The sequence below is a fragment of the Mchenga conophoros genome, linkage group LG6 (genome assembly GCF_057382185.1).
Source record: "Mchenga conophoros isolate Kocher_MC1m ecotype Shallow Benthic linkage group LG6, M_conophoros_male_GT1.1, whole genome shotgun sequence".
NCBI lineage: Eukaryota > Metazoa > Chordata > Actinopteri > Cichliformes > Cichlidae > Mchenga > Mchenga conophoros.
The window spans coordinates 33344470-33361489 of record NC_140531.1 but is presented as its reverse complement, the minus strand read 5'-3'; the positions used below and the strand labels follow the sequence as shown (position 1 = coordinate 33361489).

General features: G+C 37.8%; 2 protein-coding genes across 3 annotated transcripts; both read right to left on the bottom strand.

Annotated features, from left to right (window-relative positions):
• Positions 1–1266: 1266 nt before the first annotated feature.
• Positions 1267–6157, bottom strand: LOC146573033 (polymeric immunoglobulin receptor-like). Of its 2 annotated transcripts, none has more exons than XM_085277560.1 (6): positions 6078–6157; positions 5630–5956; positions 5020–5340; positions 2815–2910; positions 2653–2720; positions 1267–1742 (listed from the first exon to the last, which is right to left on the bottom strand). In XM_085277560.1, exons 1-6 carry the CDS (start codon positions 6112–6114, stop codon positions 1590–1592), a joined length of 1002 nt encoding a protein of 333 aa, XP_085133686.1. In that variant the 5' UTR covers positions 6115–6157; the 3' UTR covers positions 1267–1589. The 2 variants fall into 2 exon arrangements, with proteins under 2 accessions (XP_085133686.1, XP_085133687.1); XM_085277561.1 differs by having other exon boundaries at positions 2658–2720.
• A 1268-nt stretch (positions 6158–7425) lies between these two features.
• On the bottom strand, positions 7426–13983 carry LOC146573032 (polymeric immunoglobulin receptor-like). The gene is made up of 8 exons (XM_085277555.1): positions 13922–13983; positions 13388–13714; positions 12475–12795; positions 12048–12347; positions 11435–11494; positions 11078–11179; positions 10913–10989; positions 7426–9342 (listed from the first exon to the last, which is right to left on the bottom strand). The coding sequence occupies exons 1-8, from the start codon at positions 13956–13958 to the stop codon at positions 9178–9180; spliced, it is 1389 nt and encodes a 462-aa protein (XP_085133681.1). The 5' UTR covers positions 13959–13983; the 3' UTR covers positions 7426–9177.
• Between the last annotated feature and the right edge of the window lie 3037 nt (positions 13984–17020).

Sequence of the window (17020 nt, the reverse complement as noted above, 5' to 3'; positions counted from 1 at the left end):
TTAATGAAGTAGGGATCGGATGTTGCCTTCAGAGATGGAGACGAGGCGAGCCTGAGGACAGCTAGGGCCAACCTTTCCCGTGGCATCAGAGAGGCTAAGAGACAGTACTCCAGGAAAATATCTCATCACTTCAAAGACAGCAGAGACTCACGGAGCCTGTGGCGGGGCATTCAGACCATCACAGATTACAAGCCCCCACCACAGACCTGTGATAGCACTATCCCCCTGCTGAACGAGCTGAATACTTTCTTTGCTCTTCATCAAGTTTGCGGACGACACAACGGTGGTGGGTCTCATTAGCAACAGGGATGAGACCGACTACAGAAGTGAGGTGAGACGCCTGGCCACGTGGTGTGCTGACAACAATCTCTCTCTGAATGTGGAGAAGACGAAGGAGATTGTTGTGGACTTCAGGAGAATGCACACCCAACATGCTCCTCTGACCATTGACGGAGCGTCTGTGGAGAGAGTGAGCAGCACCAAGTTCTTGGGTGTGCACATCACAGAGGATCTCTCCTGGACGTACAACACCACAGCACTGGCCAAGAAATCACAGCAGCGTCTCTTTTTTATCCGCAAACTAAGAAGAGCAGGAGCACCAGCCCCCATCATGTACACTTTCTACAGAGGCACCATCGAGAGCATCCTGTCGAGCTGCATCACTGTGTGGTTTGGAGCCTGCAATGCGTCCTGTCATAGAACCCTCCAACGCATAGTGAGAGCTGCAGAGAGGATCATTGGTGTCTCTCTCCCCTCCCTCCAGGACATTTACAGCACCCGTCTCACTAAAAAAGCCCTTTGCATAGCGGCTGATCCCACGCACCCAATGCAAAGCTTCTTCAAGCTGCTGCCGTCAGGGAGGAGACTGCGGAGTCTCCAGGCCAGGACCAGCAGACTGAAGGACAGCTTCATCCATCAGGCTGTCAGGAAGCTTAACTCCCTCCCGATTCTGCCTCTTCTCCTCTATGGTCTCACTGAACTCTGTCACACACACACACACACACACACACACACACACACACACACACACACACACACACACACACTCTCTCTCTCTCTGACTCACTCACTGGCCTGCACCAGTTACCAGTCACTTTGTGGAGCATTGGACTGCCATTACCTCATAAGACTTTGTTGTTATACTATCTCTTACCGTACATTACTAAATCTCCATTTGCACTATTTGCCTATTTGCACTACTCTGCCTGGTTTACACTCAATGTCATTTACCCTTACCTGAATATTGTATATTGTATATTGCATAGCTTTCTTGTTAATTTGTATTGTATTTATTTATTTAAATTTTTACTTTTTAATTATTTTATTTGCATTTTTTAATCACTCTCTTATTTAAATGTTCATTTGCTATTTCATCTAGGGTTTGAGAGTAACGAAATTTCTATTCTCCGTATGTCCTGTACATGTGGCAGAATTGACAAATAAAGTTGACTTTGACTTTGACTTTGACTTTGTAAGACAGTGACAATGTTGAACAACAGCGGTACTTTGGTGAGCACCTCGTGTTAAGGATGAATCAAACAGGATCTGCATACAATTGAGACCCACAGTTTAAGCACATATGTACATATTTATCTTCTGTGAGCTTTATGGTAATTTTCATTGCAGTAGCGTTCTTCAGTTGTAACGTTTTCGTAATCTGGTTCATCTCCGCCTGGATCATCAAAGTGGTTCAAGGCGCTTTGCTGTTTGAAGGTCACCACAAATTCTTGATTTCCATAAATCTAAAGAATCAACAAAGATAGTTAGAGGCTAGGGAACCACATATGCTGCAGAGACCCTGGTTGCAGTATATGAGTATACATAGGCTCATATAATATATGTAGTGACAACTTTTATTACAAGAAATATAATAAAAATGTTTTAAATGCAGATGTTTTACATATGACAGATACTGACCGAACCACAGAAGCTGATTTAACCTCCTAGGACCTGGCGTCCACATATGTGGACATCACATTTTGGGTTATTTAGACCAGAATACTCAATTTTGCTCAACATGGGCCGGATTTCTACTTACGAGGACATTATACTGCTACTGTTCTATCAAAATTTTAAAAAAAAATATCCTCATATGTGGCTCTTATTTTTCTTAAAAAAAAAAAGGTTAAAAAAATGTAGTAATTCTTTGTTTTTACATTAATTGGGCCTCAACATGCCCAAATATCAAGGAGAAATTAAAAATGCATGTCGTGGAAGAGTTTGGGTCTTAAGAGGTTAAAGTAGCTACAAGTTCTAAAACTGGATGACTTCCACACATCATAGCACGACTATAAAATCCATTAATTTCCAATTAATGTCACATTATACTAAAGAAGCATAAAACCAGCTGAGTGAGTTCTTCTCTTAAATTTTTCACTTTTCTGTTCTAAACATCACAGTAGTCGACACCACTCTATAACATTTCTTTTCATCACTAAATCATTTTTAGTTTTAAAAACTCCTTCTGTCCACAAGCGTCCCTGAGATAACAAGTTTAAATCCAAACCAAAGCAGACTGATAACCAGTTAGCTGGTCAATGTCTCAGTTTAATCAATAATCGTGTGTGTGTGTGTGTGTGTGTGTGTGTGTGTGTGTGTGTGTGTGTGTGTGTGTGTGTGTGTGTATTATACACATATAGGCTTTGGACTTACTCCACCTTCTTCTGCATCTATCACATCATCTGCTTTGGGTGTATTTCTGCTCATGACAGCTTTAGTTGCTGAAAATACAGTTTAAGAAATTTTTCAGCTCTTTCTGCATGCACATTTGAGTGTAGAGTCTGAATATGTGTGTAAATATAAACTATAGCATACCTCTCACATTGTAACATTTGTACTTATAAATAATAACCAGGACACATATTAGTAAAACCACAGGGACAACAGCGTAGGCTGCGTAGAGCACCGCTTCTGAAAAATAGAAACCAATTAAAAACAGAATAGAAAGTTCATTTTGAGTTACTGGCATTTCAGCACAACTGTTGATCACAGGTGCACGCTTACACAGCTGTTTTGACACTTACGAGCACATTGACTTTACTTGTGTTTAATCCCAGGGGAATTACCCACATTGTAACCATGAACCACATCAACAGACCAATATGCACTTGTCAGCCTCTCTGTAAGGCACACTTGTTCAACTGCTCATGAAGATATAAGTCTAATAAGCCAATCACATGTCAGAAACTCAGTGCTCAGTTGAACATTTTATGACTGTTGGAGCCTGACGGGTCAGTTGGAAAACACTACCTCTAGAGTTTATAGAGAATGGTCTGAAAAAGAGATAATCACAGAAAACTTTAAGTTGGGACGAATTCATTCACATATTTGTTCAAACCAGACACTTATCTCTGCTCCAAACCCATCCAAAACATCTGAAAAAAAATTACAAATGTTATATATACACTACGGCTCAGTTTTAGAAGTTTTAGAACACCCCAATTTTTCCAGTTTTTTATAAAATAATTATGCACTTTAATGTCTGATTGCACTCTGAAATAGATGCATACCAGAGGGTATTGCATGGTGCTGCAGAATGCTGTGCTAGCAGTTTTGGTTCAGGGTGCCTCTCACATTGTGGAACCATCCTTTCGCCTTCTTGACGGCATACAAAAATCCTGCGCGATGAACTGAAGATTTCTAATTTAGATTCCTCAGTCCATAATACCTCCTTCCAGTATTCAGTAGTCCAATGGCGGTGTTTCATGGCCCAGACAAGCCTCTTTGTCTTACTCTTAGCAATGGCTTTCTTGTTGCAACTCATCCTGTCAAACCTGTAGCTCAAAGTCTTCCTTTCACAGATGAAACTGAAACTTGCTGCGACCTTTATTAAGCTGTGCTTGAAGCTGTTGTACAATTACCACTGGATCACTTTGGATTTTACCTCCTTTCACTGGTCTACTTGTTCCTTCTGCCCCTGGTACTTCACAGTTATCTTGTCCTCCTTCTTCTTGATGTCGTGCTCTGGTGGGATTCTGATTTATCTTAGTTGTGGTCTTCTGCTCCTTGTTCAGAGTCTCTTGTGTTTTCCTTTAAGCCAGCCTCTTTGGTAGGATGTCCTGATATCAGCCACTTCCTCTATCTGTTGATGGTGCATCCCATGTGGTTTGGTTATCCATGACAGTTCCTCTTTCTGTGGCTCATCATCATCTGTATTCGGCTTCCTGAGGCATTCTTGGAGCAGCTTGTCTCAAGATTTCCCGGATGCTCTGTGTTTCATTGTGGATTGTGGCTCCGACACTCACTCTTTCTGTTACTCATAAAGCCTCATATAGCCTATGTAAATTTCAAAGTATTTCACTGGCATAAAGAGAAAAAATGACATATATAACATAGAAAGTATAAAAAAGGTAGTGCATATCTTTTTGTCTTCTATTGTATAAATGATAACCCCCTATATAAACACCTGGGGTTAGCTTTTAGCACTAAATACACTATTAAAAAATGTGTTAGGGGCTGTGTTGGATAAAGCAAGATATGCTTAGTTATGCTTATATAAAGATCGATTTATAGATGGGTGGGTGGATAGACAGATATAAAAACTGTTAAAGAACTTGCAGGTCAATAGTACTTTGATCATCAGTTTTATATGAAAGAAAGTCAAAAACTACTTTATAATCTGTGAAAAAAATGCAATCACTGAGAGTCTAGAAGAGGTCCTATCAACATGGATGCATACTGTGGGAAGTGATGTGTCTGCCTTAGTACGCAGTGTTCTCAGCAGTTCCATTTTTGGCAGATTTCTTGCATTTAGTGTGAAACCAGTTGGCTGCTGTACTATTTCATCACGTCAGACAATTGAATTAAAAACTGCAGTCCATGGTTAACAAGTTGGGTGCAAACAAAGACATTAATTTTGCTGTCATATACACAACTGTTCAACTTAACTACTGACAGCTGAATCTTTGTGTACTTTCCTCCAAGTATTTAAGAATCACATTCAACTTTATTAAAGAGACTTTTACAGAAAACAGTGTTTCATTTTGGCTGAATTAATGACATATAACTATGACCTCTCACCTTTGACTTCCAGCTCAACAGCAGAGAAAACATCCAGGTCCGAGTTTCTTTGGACACCACAGAGGTATGATCCTGAATCACTTTTGGTCAAACTGTTAATGGTCACTGTGAATTTTCCTGAGATTTTGTCATCATCGAGTCTGAATCGTCCATGTTGTCTGCTATGAGAGGTGATTAGTGCCTGCCGACGACATGTGGAGCGCTGATTTCCTCTGCACATGTACTTCAAATTGTTCTGGTACTGAGACTCGTACGGACAACTGATAGACTCAGAATATCCCTCATAGCTTTCAAGCTTGGTCATATTGTCACAGCAGCTGTCTGTCAAAATTATAAATAGAATCAGAAAATGTTGTACAGCCACAGAATAGAGAGAGGATGTTTTATATTTAGCTTGCTGCAACAAGATTGCCTGAGACCCAGAGTTTGTGTGATTTAATCAGTGTCACAGCAGCTGTCTGTCAAAAAGATAAAGGAAATAATCCTTTACACCTTATATTTACATTTTATGTCACCTTGTAATCACTGGAAACACAAACTTGATTGTCTTTAACATCATCTTAATTATTTTACTTCATTATAAAATACATTTTGAGAAGAATGTATTTACCTGGCATTAATTTCAGCTCGACTTCAGTGTAGATATCTTTTCCAAATTTGCTCACCCCACACCAGTATTTGCCAGCATCCACAGAACGAAGATCAAAGATGGTCGTTGTGAAGATTCGTGCTGTTTTGTCATCATGGATAACATATTTGTTTTTCCTTGATTCTGATGTTTTAATAAGAACATCACCGTTACCACAGTTGCTCTTACACAGATACTTCTCATAAGACTCATAACCCTGGCCATAGAAGCAGGAAACTTTAACCTCACTCCCCATATATCCAGTCACATGGATCACCCCTACTGCACTGATCACACACCTCAGAGCAACTGTAAAGTAAAGACAGTATAAAAATGTAATAATTATTTGTTTTGTCATGTCGAAAATCATGTATAATAACATTCCCAATAACAGATTTGTTATTCTTCTGTAGCTATTTAAACGACTTACTACAAAGGGTGAACAGCAAGTTTTGAAGGATCCACATCTTTGCTTTGGTTAATCAAAACAGAAACTTGACAGGAATGACTCGCACACAACAAGGAAGCCAGGGTGGAGCCAGACTATCAGTACAGAGGTGACTGGACATCTTCTAGAGGCATTTTAAGATTTGTAACTGACGTATGCCTCCTAGTGTTGAAAGAAATATTCACAGACTTCACACAAAGAACACTGTAAAAGTTAGGTTTTGCACTGAAATTGTTAACTGTAAGTGTATTTAGGAAACTGTGCTTAAAGAACTGAAACTAAAATCACTCGATAAACAGGCCCCTTGAGTTTTATATCTTACTATCAATGTTGCATTCACATAAAAGAAGCACAGCAAACATGCATTTTATTCTCTGTTAATTATGTTAATGGTTCAGAAGCAACAGTCTTAGAACTTAAACTAACACCACCACAATGCTACTTTATCCAACCAGTAGCCAAACCAGAAAACTAAAACTGCTGAATTTGCCCAAGGGCCTCCTGGGACCTGGTGTCCACATATGCGGACATCACGTTTTGGATTATCTAGACCAAAATACAAATTAACCTCTACAAGGGCATGATATCCACTTACGAGGAGAGTATACTACCACTGTTCTATTGAAATTTAAAACGAATGTCCTCATATGTGGATCTCATTTTTCTCAGAAACAAAAATCCCCCCCCAAAAATCAGGTAATTCTTTGTTTTTACTTTCATCAGGTCCCAATCAGCCCAAATAGCAAAGAAAAATTAAAAATGCATGGCATGAAAGAGTTCGGGTCTCAGGAGGTTAAAAAGCTGGGTCCTTGAAAAGTTGGTCTAATTTCACAAGAAATGTCAATTATTAGAACAATTATCAAAAAAAGTTTTTTAGTTAAATTTGGTCAGTAAACCAAGAATTTCTACAGTCACAGTTCTAAAAACTCCCCATATATTTGGTAAAGCAGCTAACTAGTTCTGTCAGATAATGCTAATGGAGCAACTATCATCCTTCTTGGTTTAAGCTTGGTAGTGCAGCTGATAACACCCATGTATGCCAACATTTTCTTAAATGTTCCCTGTTCTCTTGTCATATTGTGCTTTGGAATTGTATTTTCCTTCTATTGTGATGCAATGAGCACAAATTAAAACAGATTTGTTCATAGAAAACCTTTAGCTGATTTTCTCTTTAAGCAACTGGGTGACATATCCAGATCCAGCGTGAGAAGTGTGTTGTTATTTTTATATTTAAAAGTTTCCTTTGCAATATGCTTACCACTACAGTCACTTCCAATTTTCACAGAAAGATTCATCACAAAAGAGGAACAACAGTCATGTTTTTCTGTCGTCTTTATTTCTGTCTGTCTGGAAAGTCCAAAATGGTCCCCTGGAAAAGCAAATCTAATCATTTCAAATACCGTCATAATTGTTCACTTTATGCCCATAACCAATTATTTGGTGCCACATCATTAGTGAAAAGTAAAAAGAAGTTATAATATTAAATATAGCACTTATTTTTTAAAAATTACAATAAAATGAAAGGCAAGAATTAAAGTTTTGCAAGAAACATACCTGTATCCAATCTTTATACCTATTAACAAGTGATGCAAACTGCACTCTTGTAAAATACTGCAGTAAAATTACTGGTGCTGTAACCACAGGGTCACTGTGACACACTAACCAGTGACAATGAAAGTGAGACTTTTTGATGGAAGTTGAGTTTTTTTTAATCTCCTCAGAAGAAAATTAAAGTTGAAGGTTTCATTCAAGTGGCACCAAACTCTCTAGAAGTGAGAAAAAAAGTTTCCTACATAGAAGAATAAGAAAAACAAAAAATATATAAATACATCATCATAAATTTAAGCAATACAATACTGCGGTTATCTCACTTAGTACTGTGGTTGTACTACCAAATTTAAACCAAGCATTACCAAAAATATACGTCGGTTAATAGAAGCACTCCACGGGGGAAACCTGCCACATTTGTGCTGCTATTAGATGGTTACGTGACACATGTTGATGAATAATGTTTACTTTTGTCTGCAAAATTGAATCCAGTAACTGCTTGTGTCAGAAATCTTCAATTGAAACCAATGGGGGGGGAAAAGTATCATAAAATGAAAAAAGCAATGATTACATTTAATTTTTGGTTGGTTTCTCACAGTTTCAGAAGCACAGTGTCACAGTCTGGCGAGGGCAGACTGTATGAATTGAAAAAGGACCCAAAATGCAGACTCCAAGGAACAGGGAACAAAACTTGAATGTTAACAAAAAGCGAGCCGTTTAATATGGCTGGTAAAAAAGGTACAAACAAAGGGCAAGGCAAACTGAAGCAAAATTAACACAAACCTAAACTGGGAAATCTAAACAAACAATAAGAAAAACCTAGACAAGAAACTTGGAAGCATGGCATAGGAAACATGGCGTGGACAACAGACGACCTGACAATCACACACTGAAAAACAGAGGACTTAAATACACAGGAGGTGATTAGGGGAAGTGGAGACACATGAGGAAACAGCTGGCACACATGAACATAATGACGTCACAGTGGGAGAGTAAAACTGAACATGATGAACACAGAACACCAGACCTCTTCACAATAAAACAGGAAACATAATGAGACATAGACATGACAACCCGAACTTGACAACGTAAGACACAGACATGAAACGCATGAAGAGCAGGGGAGATTTAACATGGTTGGAAACACGAGGGGAAAATAATAACTAGAAACACTTAGGCATAATAATACAAACTTGATAACATAAGACACGCAGCATGAAACACGAAGGGTGAGGGGAAGCTTAAATACAGGGGAAGAAAACACAAGGAGTCTAATAACCAAATGAACTTAGATAACCTAATGAACAAAATAAACTCAAACTTAAAACGCTGGGTCAAAAGACCGAGGACCATGACACACAGTCCACATCATGCTGTCAACAGCAAGCAATACCTTAACCTGAACAGGTTTAGTGTGCTAAGGCAGTGAAAACAGCAAAAGAATGAAAAACAAAGGAACATTTATTAAGTGCAAGCCCTGGTGAACAAAACACTTTGAATCTGTTTTTGAATGTACGCACAGATGTAATTAGTCTCATCTTCTATTGGCTTTATGGAAATCTTCATTACAGTAGATTTCTTCAGATTGTGTGCAGTTTTCATAGTCTGGTTCATCTTCACCTGCATCATGATAGTCGTTACAGGCACTCTTGGAGGTCTGCTTCTCTGAATACCTCACAACTTCATCGTTTCCATAAATCTATTCAGAAACCAATGGAAAACACATGATGGTGTTATGGAAACATTTTATAAAGCAAACATTAAAAAACAACATTTTTTTCTGGCACCACTTTCAAACTAAGATTGTCTTATGATCTGATTTCACCACTAATGAGTAAAACCACATCTATCCAGACTCACAATATGAAGAATTATAGTAAGAGATGTGTATAAAATACATTATGTTTGACCAACAATTACAATCTGATAGAACACTAAAGGCAAATAATGTTTCAAATATTGCTGCAGATAAATTCCATAGTTTACCGAAGTTTTAGGGTGAAAAGAAGTTAAAAAGTCTAAAACTGGATGCTTCCCACATGTTCTCAGCTCAACATCATAGAAAGTATAAAGCTGCAGCTCTCTTAAGTGTAGCCTGTGGACCAGAGTCTGCATCAAAAACATTTCATGCTACCCCCAAATACCTCAATGAGACAATCCACTACTATAAATTTTTTTAGTCGGCAGTTAATTTCACACTGTCGAACTGCAGAACCAGCAAAGGGACTACTTCTCTTTTTTCTCTTATGTTTTCAAATCTTAACTGATTATTTCTTCCTTAAACCGTGCTTGTTGTTGTGATAACTAATTCAAATCAGTTGTAATCCCCACAATTTCAAGATGAGCATCAAGTTTTGTCATCAAATCACTGTCACACCTGTTGCAATTATGGTGATTTTAAATGTGATTACTTAATTATTTGATCCTATATTAGTGTTGAACATTATTAGTGTTTGAATTCTTGAGTTAAATGTAAACATGTTTTTTGTGGTCACACAGACATTTAAGTTTAATATTTTGATCAAATCCTAAATTATTGCTTATGTTCATCCTTAAGTTCAAACTCCTGTTTTGTAGAATCTTTCTCCAGGGATCTCAGTGATATCATGCTCAGAACAGTAAGGGTTATAAGGCATAGTTATCAATGCCTGCAAACCTCTTGCTCTCCAAGTGAAATTGCTTAAAAGAATTTGAATTGCAATTTTGGTGATCTGTGACCTTTACTAAACGCCAACACTGTCACATGACAAGACTGAAGCCGTGCTATAGGCTCCATGAAGCTGTGCATAGCAGTAGCAGTGCTTTCATCTAGTGTCAAACTGATGTTTGACATAATTCTGCTCTGTTAAATTATAAAAACTCATAAACGATGAAATGTTTATGATGTGGGACGCCTTGTAATTCCCTTACAGTTACAGTTATGTTGTTACTTGCATTACAAAGGTTCTTCAGTTATATGCTCTTCCTGCTCACTCGTGCTACTATCAGCTGATTTCAGTTCATATGCAGGAGGAGGAGGACATAGTAGGGCTGTACAGCTTTGGAGAAGTGGAGATTCGAACATTACTTTTATTTTTATTGGAAAAAAACAAACAAAAACGAGAGTGTGAACCAATGTCCAAAGAAAAACTTTGAATGACCTTCAGAAAGCCTTGAGAACTTTTTAAAAATTACATGAAAGTCTTTTGCAAAGTACTGTATTGAACACAGCTAAGAATAAAATCAGTTAGTTGTGGTATAGTGAGACTTGTTGTCTGCTGTTGTCTTACGCCATTTTCTGCTGCACCCATTACTTCCTCTAAACCTCCTGTCTTTGATGTATTTCTGTTCACGACAGCTTCATTACCTGAACACACACAGCATAAAACGTGGTTATGCTCTTTTCGCATGTACATTTCATGAAATTTGTGCATGTCTATGAATCCAGAATATACCTTTTATTTTCTGACGTTTGCACTTATAAACTATAAGCACAAGGACACATATAAGTACCAGCAGCAGGGCGGGCACAGCGTAAACCACATATTGTCCTGCATCTGAAAAACAGAAACCAAAACAGAAACAGTAAAAAAAACATCCTCAAACATTATCCTTTGTGATAATGTTTCTTTTTATTGATATTTGCTGTTGGCCACGGGTGCACACACTCTGTTTTGCCATGAAACTATAACTAGTTCCAAAAAGTATCCATAGCTTATGGAGAGGTAAAATATTTGATCTCACAACACTGATCAACAGCACTATAGACTAAAAGATGCATACTGTATATACCGTACCCTTCATAAGTTTACCTGAAATTTGTGCTGGTGTTTCCACTGTGGAAGCTCCATTGCCAGTGTGCTGCTGAAAGACTGTTGGAGAAACAAGGCTCTTAGCAACTTTTTTTAAAAAATAAAGGAAGGAGTAGAACTCTAGCAGTCAGTTAAGTCTTTCTGAAAGTATTCACTGAGCTAAAGTTAGACTTTAACTAATTTAAACAGTAAAACACCCTGTTATAGGTGCATGTTTTTCTCATTCGAGAATTGAATGAATTGAATCATCATTGAATCATCATATATATATTTTCATTTTCAGTAATATTTCATTAGAAAATAGAATAATTAGTTAGAATAATATTATGTTTATGTATAATAATAATGTTTTAGCTTTTAGCTTGGAGAACTAAGTACACAATCAGAGGTACTTCTGCGAGGCTGGAAGAGGCTGTGTCTATATTTAAGCCACCAAAAAAGTGTAAGTAAGCAGCAGTAAATGAGGTTTTCCGTAGTCCTAGTTTTACACGAGTGTCATCAGTCATCACGCTACAAATGACACAATGACATGACACACTAACACAATGGTCTGAGAATAGGGTGTAACTTACAGCTCTAACCATGTTATTTCATGCACAAGTATTCGTCTCACCGACTGAAAGCTGAATCCTGGTGTAGTTTCCATGGCTCCACTGAGAGTCTGACCCACACCAGTATGTCCCAGTATCATCTGCTTGTATCTTTGTGATCGTCACTGAGAAAGAGCTGGAAGAACCATTATCTTCTATTGCAAATCTACTTTGACTCGTCACCATGTCTGTGCATTTGTTGCGATGGTCTCCCTTACAGAAGAACTTCCTGTTATCCCGATGTTGTGGAGGATAGGGACACTGAAAAATTAGTGGATGTCCTACAGTACCATTTATTTGACTTGACTTGACACAGCACCACTCTGTCAGATGGAAAGACAAAATTGTGAAATCACAAACTATTCAGCTTTCCTAAAAAGTGTTTTGCAGAAAACTGTACTGTAGGCTGTCTTTCAGTTGGTGTAAAGTGATATTATAATGACCTCTCACCTTTGACTTCCAGCTCAACAGCAGAGAAAACATCCAGGTCCGAGTTTCTTTGGACACCACAGAGGTATGACCCTGAATCACTTTTGACCAAGCTGTTAATGTTTACTGTGAATGTTCCTGACACTTTGTCATCATCAAGTGTGAATCGTCCATTTGATTTGGTGTCAGAGGTGATCAGTGCCTGCTGCAGACATGTGGAGGGCTGGTTTCCTCTGCAGATGTACTTCAGGCTGTTCTGATACTGAGACTCATACGGACAACTGACAGACTCAGAGTATCCCTCATAACTTTGAACTTTGGTCACAGTGTCACAGCAGCTGTCTGTCAAAAATATAAACAGTGTCAAATGACATGTTAGAGTCGCAGAAGAGCAGCATGACATTTTTATATTCAGGTTCTTGTGGGTTTTTTCTTGCTTCACATGCATTTGTGCTTTCAGATAGGCATTGATGTCTATTGAGAGTTTACCGCCCACAAGCTCGAGATTACCACAATAATTTTCAGCGGAAATAAATGATCAAGGCTGCTCTTTTTTTTCACCATCATGTGGTTAGGTGACATATAAAATTATTATAAATAATATATAATATAAATATAATAAATATATATATATAAATATAATAAATATAATAAATATAATAAATATATATATATATATATATATTTATATATATATATATATATATATATATATATATATATATATATATATATATATATATATATATATATATATATATATATATCTCTGTCCAGAAGAGCGCAGTCCTGGGAACAGCTAAGATACTGCGCAGGACCCTCAAGCTCCCAGGCCTCTGGTAGAGGACCCGAGCTTGAAGGATAAACCGCCCGCAGGGGCGTGCTGGGTGTTTTTTTTTTATATCCTGGTAAAACTAGCTGAGGGATTATTTACCTCGTACTAATTTAAGCTTGACTTCAGTGTAGATATCTTTTCCAGTTCTGGTCACTCCACACCAGTATTTCCCAGCATCGGCAGAATGAAGATCAGAGATGGTCGTTGTGAAGATTCGTGCTGTTTTGTCATCATGGATCCTGTATTTGTTTTTCCTTGATTCCGATGTTGTAACAAGAACATCACTGTCACCACAGTTGTTCTTACACAGGTACTTCTCATAAGACTCGTAACCCTCATCATAGGAACAGGAAACTTTAACTATACTCCCCACATATCCAGTCACATGGATCACCCCTACTGCACTGATCACACACCTCAGAGCAACTGTAAAATCATGAAAATATAGTTTTAAAAAAATACATATAATTATTTATTTTGTCAGAGCAAGAGTCATGTATAACATTCCCGAGCCTAATGAAAGCTGTTTTTCTGACCTTAACTACAAAAGAAAAAAGATTTAATGCATATAAATCTAAATCTTAAATTTGTACTCTTCATCTGTTTACTTTTGTAGCTATTTAGACAACTTACTGCAGATGGTGAACAGCAGGTTACGAAGGATCCACATCTTTGCTTTGTTTCGTAGAAACAGAAAGCTGACAGGAAACGTACTGAAAATGGGACACCCACAGTTTGAGCTACTACATGTCATTGGCAGTACTGAAGCTTTCACTTCTGCATTGAGATACAAATGTTTTTCAACTCGTGCTCATTTGCCTTTTTTTTTAACCCCTGGAGAGTCTTAGGGTCGATTTGTGGCTCTAAGACCGATAGTGTATGCATTTTTCTAAGACCCTCCAGGGGTTAATGTAGAAATTTTTCGACATTCTTTAATGTAATTCAAAGTGATTAGACTGGTACTAGAAAATGACTTCTGTCTGATGAATTGCGGGAACATTGTGCCTTTGAACTAAAACAGTTCAGCTGACAAATTTAACACTTAGAATAGAATTTTATTTTCCTGCCACTGAGGGGCAGTACAACCTAATATCATAATAAGAAGGTTCATGTACAACAGGACCATGACTGATTAATATTCCCTGATTAATACTGATTAATAATTTTACATTGTGTTAAAATAGCTCCGGATTTATATTGTTTGCAGGATTTGTTTACAAGACTTTGAATAGTTTTTCATTTTTGTGATTTCCAGTGCAAATCAATTTGGGTCATCATCATTAACACTCTAACCATATGGTATTAGAATATTTATTTATTATTTATTATCATTCTCAAACATCTTGATAATTTGATGATAAAAGGTCATTTTTAACTGATATGCATCAAAAACATTTACTTCTTTTTCCAGAAGTATTCCTTCTTTCCTTTTTCATTTCATTTTTGTCTTTCTTTTAACAAATATCATCCAAAATGTTAATAGTTAATAATAGTAATAGTTAGAAGTTAATAATTAGATCATCCTTTTCTCAAAAATTTTGTCAAGATCACTGCGGAACACAGTCGCAGAAACACAAAAAAAGAATTTCAGTAAATGTCACGCTGCATCTACTTTTGTTTACTACTAAAGATGTTTTTTTCCCATTCTATATTTAAAGATTAAGTGCATCAGTCTCTAAAGACACACACACACACACACACACACACACACACACACACACACACACACACACAGCCTTCTCCTTCAGAAACCAGACATACTTACAACCTAAAATATTGCGCCACCATGTAAAAAGCACTGACCCCACCCTGACCAGTGCATTATAAAATGCCACTGGTAGTATACAGTATGTGGGTGGAAGCATACATGTGTATTTTCCCTGAGCTCAGCCATTCCCTGGACTCCAGCTGACCGCTCAGCTGTGCCCCTTGCATACTGTAGCACAAACTGTTTCCATATCTCACACACTCTCACAGTTAAAGGTTAGCATTAAGACCCCCATGCAGAAGGATAAGTGTGTCCCGAATTAGCGAGGATGCCAAGGCAAGCTGGACCATTGCCAAGATGGGTTGCCAGGGGGTATTGAGTGTTTGCTATTGTGGGTTGGGTTTCTGCAGTGTAGCCTGTGTGCATGTTGGCAGTGCGCAGGGCGCGTGTGTTGTGGTCTTCTCAAACTACAACCCAAGACAAGCACACCTATGCAACACACACAGAACCTTAGTATGTTAAGATGTTCTGCACTGTTATATAGAGCTGACCCTCTCAGGTCTCTATCTTTAGCTTTAATGGTATGTGTTGATGCCTCTCTATATGTCTCTACATGTTAACTGAAAGTAAATAACAGAAATTAACCTTGTTTTATAGATTAAACAAAAAGATGAGAAAAATTAGCATTCGTACAGAGGAAAAAGTTCGGAAACCTTGCCCAGTAATAAATAATAATGAAATAACTTGTCTTTACCTTACAATATAAAGTGCCTTAAGTTAACTGTTGTTACAATTTCTGAGGTAAAATGATTTTGCTGTAACATGACAGAATGTGGAACAAGTGAAACGCTGTGAGTACTTTGCAGATGGAATGTACATCTTATGAAATAATCCCATTATTTTAAAAATGATATTAGTATTCAGTTCCTCATAGTTTTTCACTCAGATCCATCCTCACTTATGACAAATAGCACTTACAGCACACATCGTATATTAGCTGCATGTTAAGCTAGCCATCGATGACAACTTCAACTCTGTGTCCTTGTACTTAGTTTTTGATCAGTTAAGAAGTCCAGTTCTGGTCGTGTTTTTCTTCTAGTTTCTCAGCAGTTGTTGAACAGATGCATAAAGACTGGAATATTTAAAGGTCACGCTGTACAAATTTTAACCCACAATTGTTTCCATTAAACCTGAATAATCCAGTCTTTAAAATTTACTATCTGTACACACCATCAAAGGTCAGATTATCTCAGCCTTCAGTGTTGAACATTCTTTGTTTCATGTAGCTCTTGTGAATCATCCAACTTTCTAAAACTGCAGTATAAAGTTGCTGAAGTGTTTGTGGAAGTGCTCAGCAACAGGCTTAAAAGCTTTGTTGCTTTCAGTATATAGTATTTCAGTATAATGGCCAAGATAATGAGGATGAATTACTTCTATTACTGTGTCATGCATTAAGCAATATGCCCAGCATGTAGGCTCACAAGACACCAATAAAGAAAAAGAAACCCGAGCCAGGCACCATCGCAATTTAAAAAAAAATAAAGTAGAATAATCCAACCTTATGTTTGGATTGACTGAGGTATTTGTTTGCTTGGCTAACCATTTTTATGAGCTGAGTGAAAATTTCAGACTGAGGACATTTTGGACTGTAATCACTTTAAGACACATCTTCAAAGAGATGTTTGAAGGTGCAGACGCAGTTTAATAATAAAGGTAATAAATATGTTTAGGCAGTCTGTTGTGATGAGCTGAGGTAAGGGCCTGGGGAATCATTATCTTAACAAGTGTCCTCACAACAATAGTTAACCAAACGTGTGTGTGTGAAAGGGGAACATTCCATCCATTCTTGGTCTTCCTGAGGAAAGAGCAAAAACATCACACACACAAACTGACACACACACACAGACTGTTGACAGCAGGCAGCAGGAAAGGTGCACATACACGCCTCTAAGGTCATTCACACATCCGCCTCGTCTTTCAGCTCTCCGCCCATCAAGCCTTAGTAGTTTCAGCCATCAATCCAT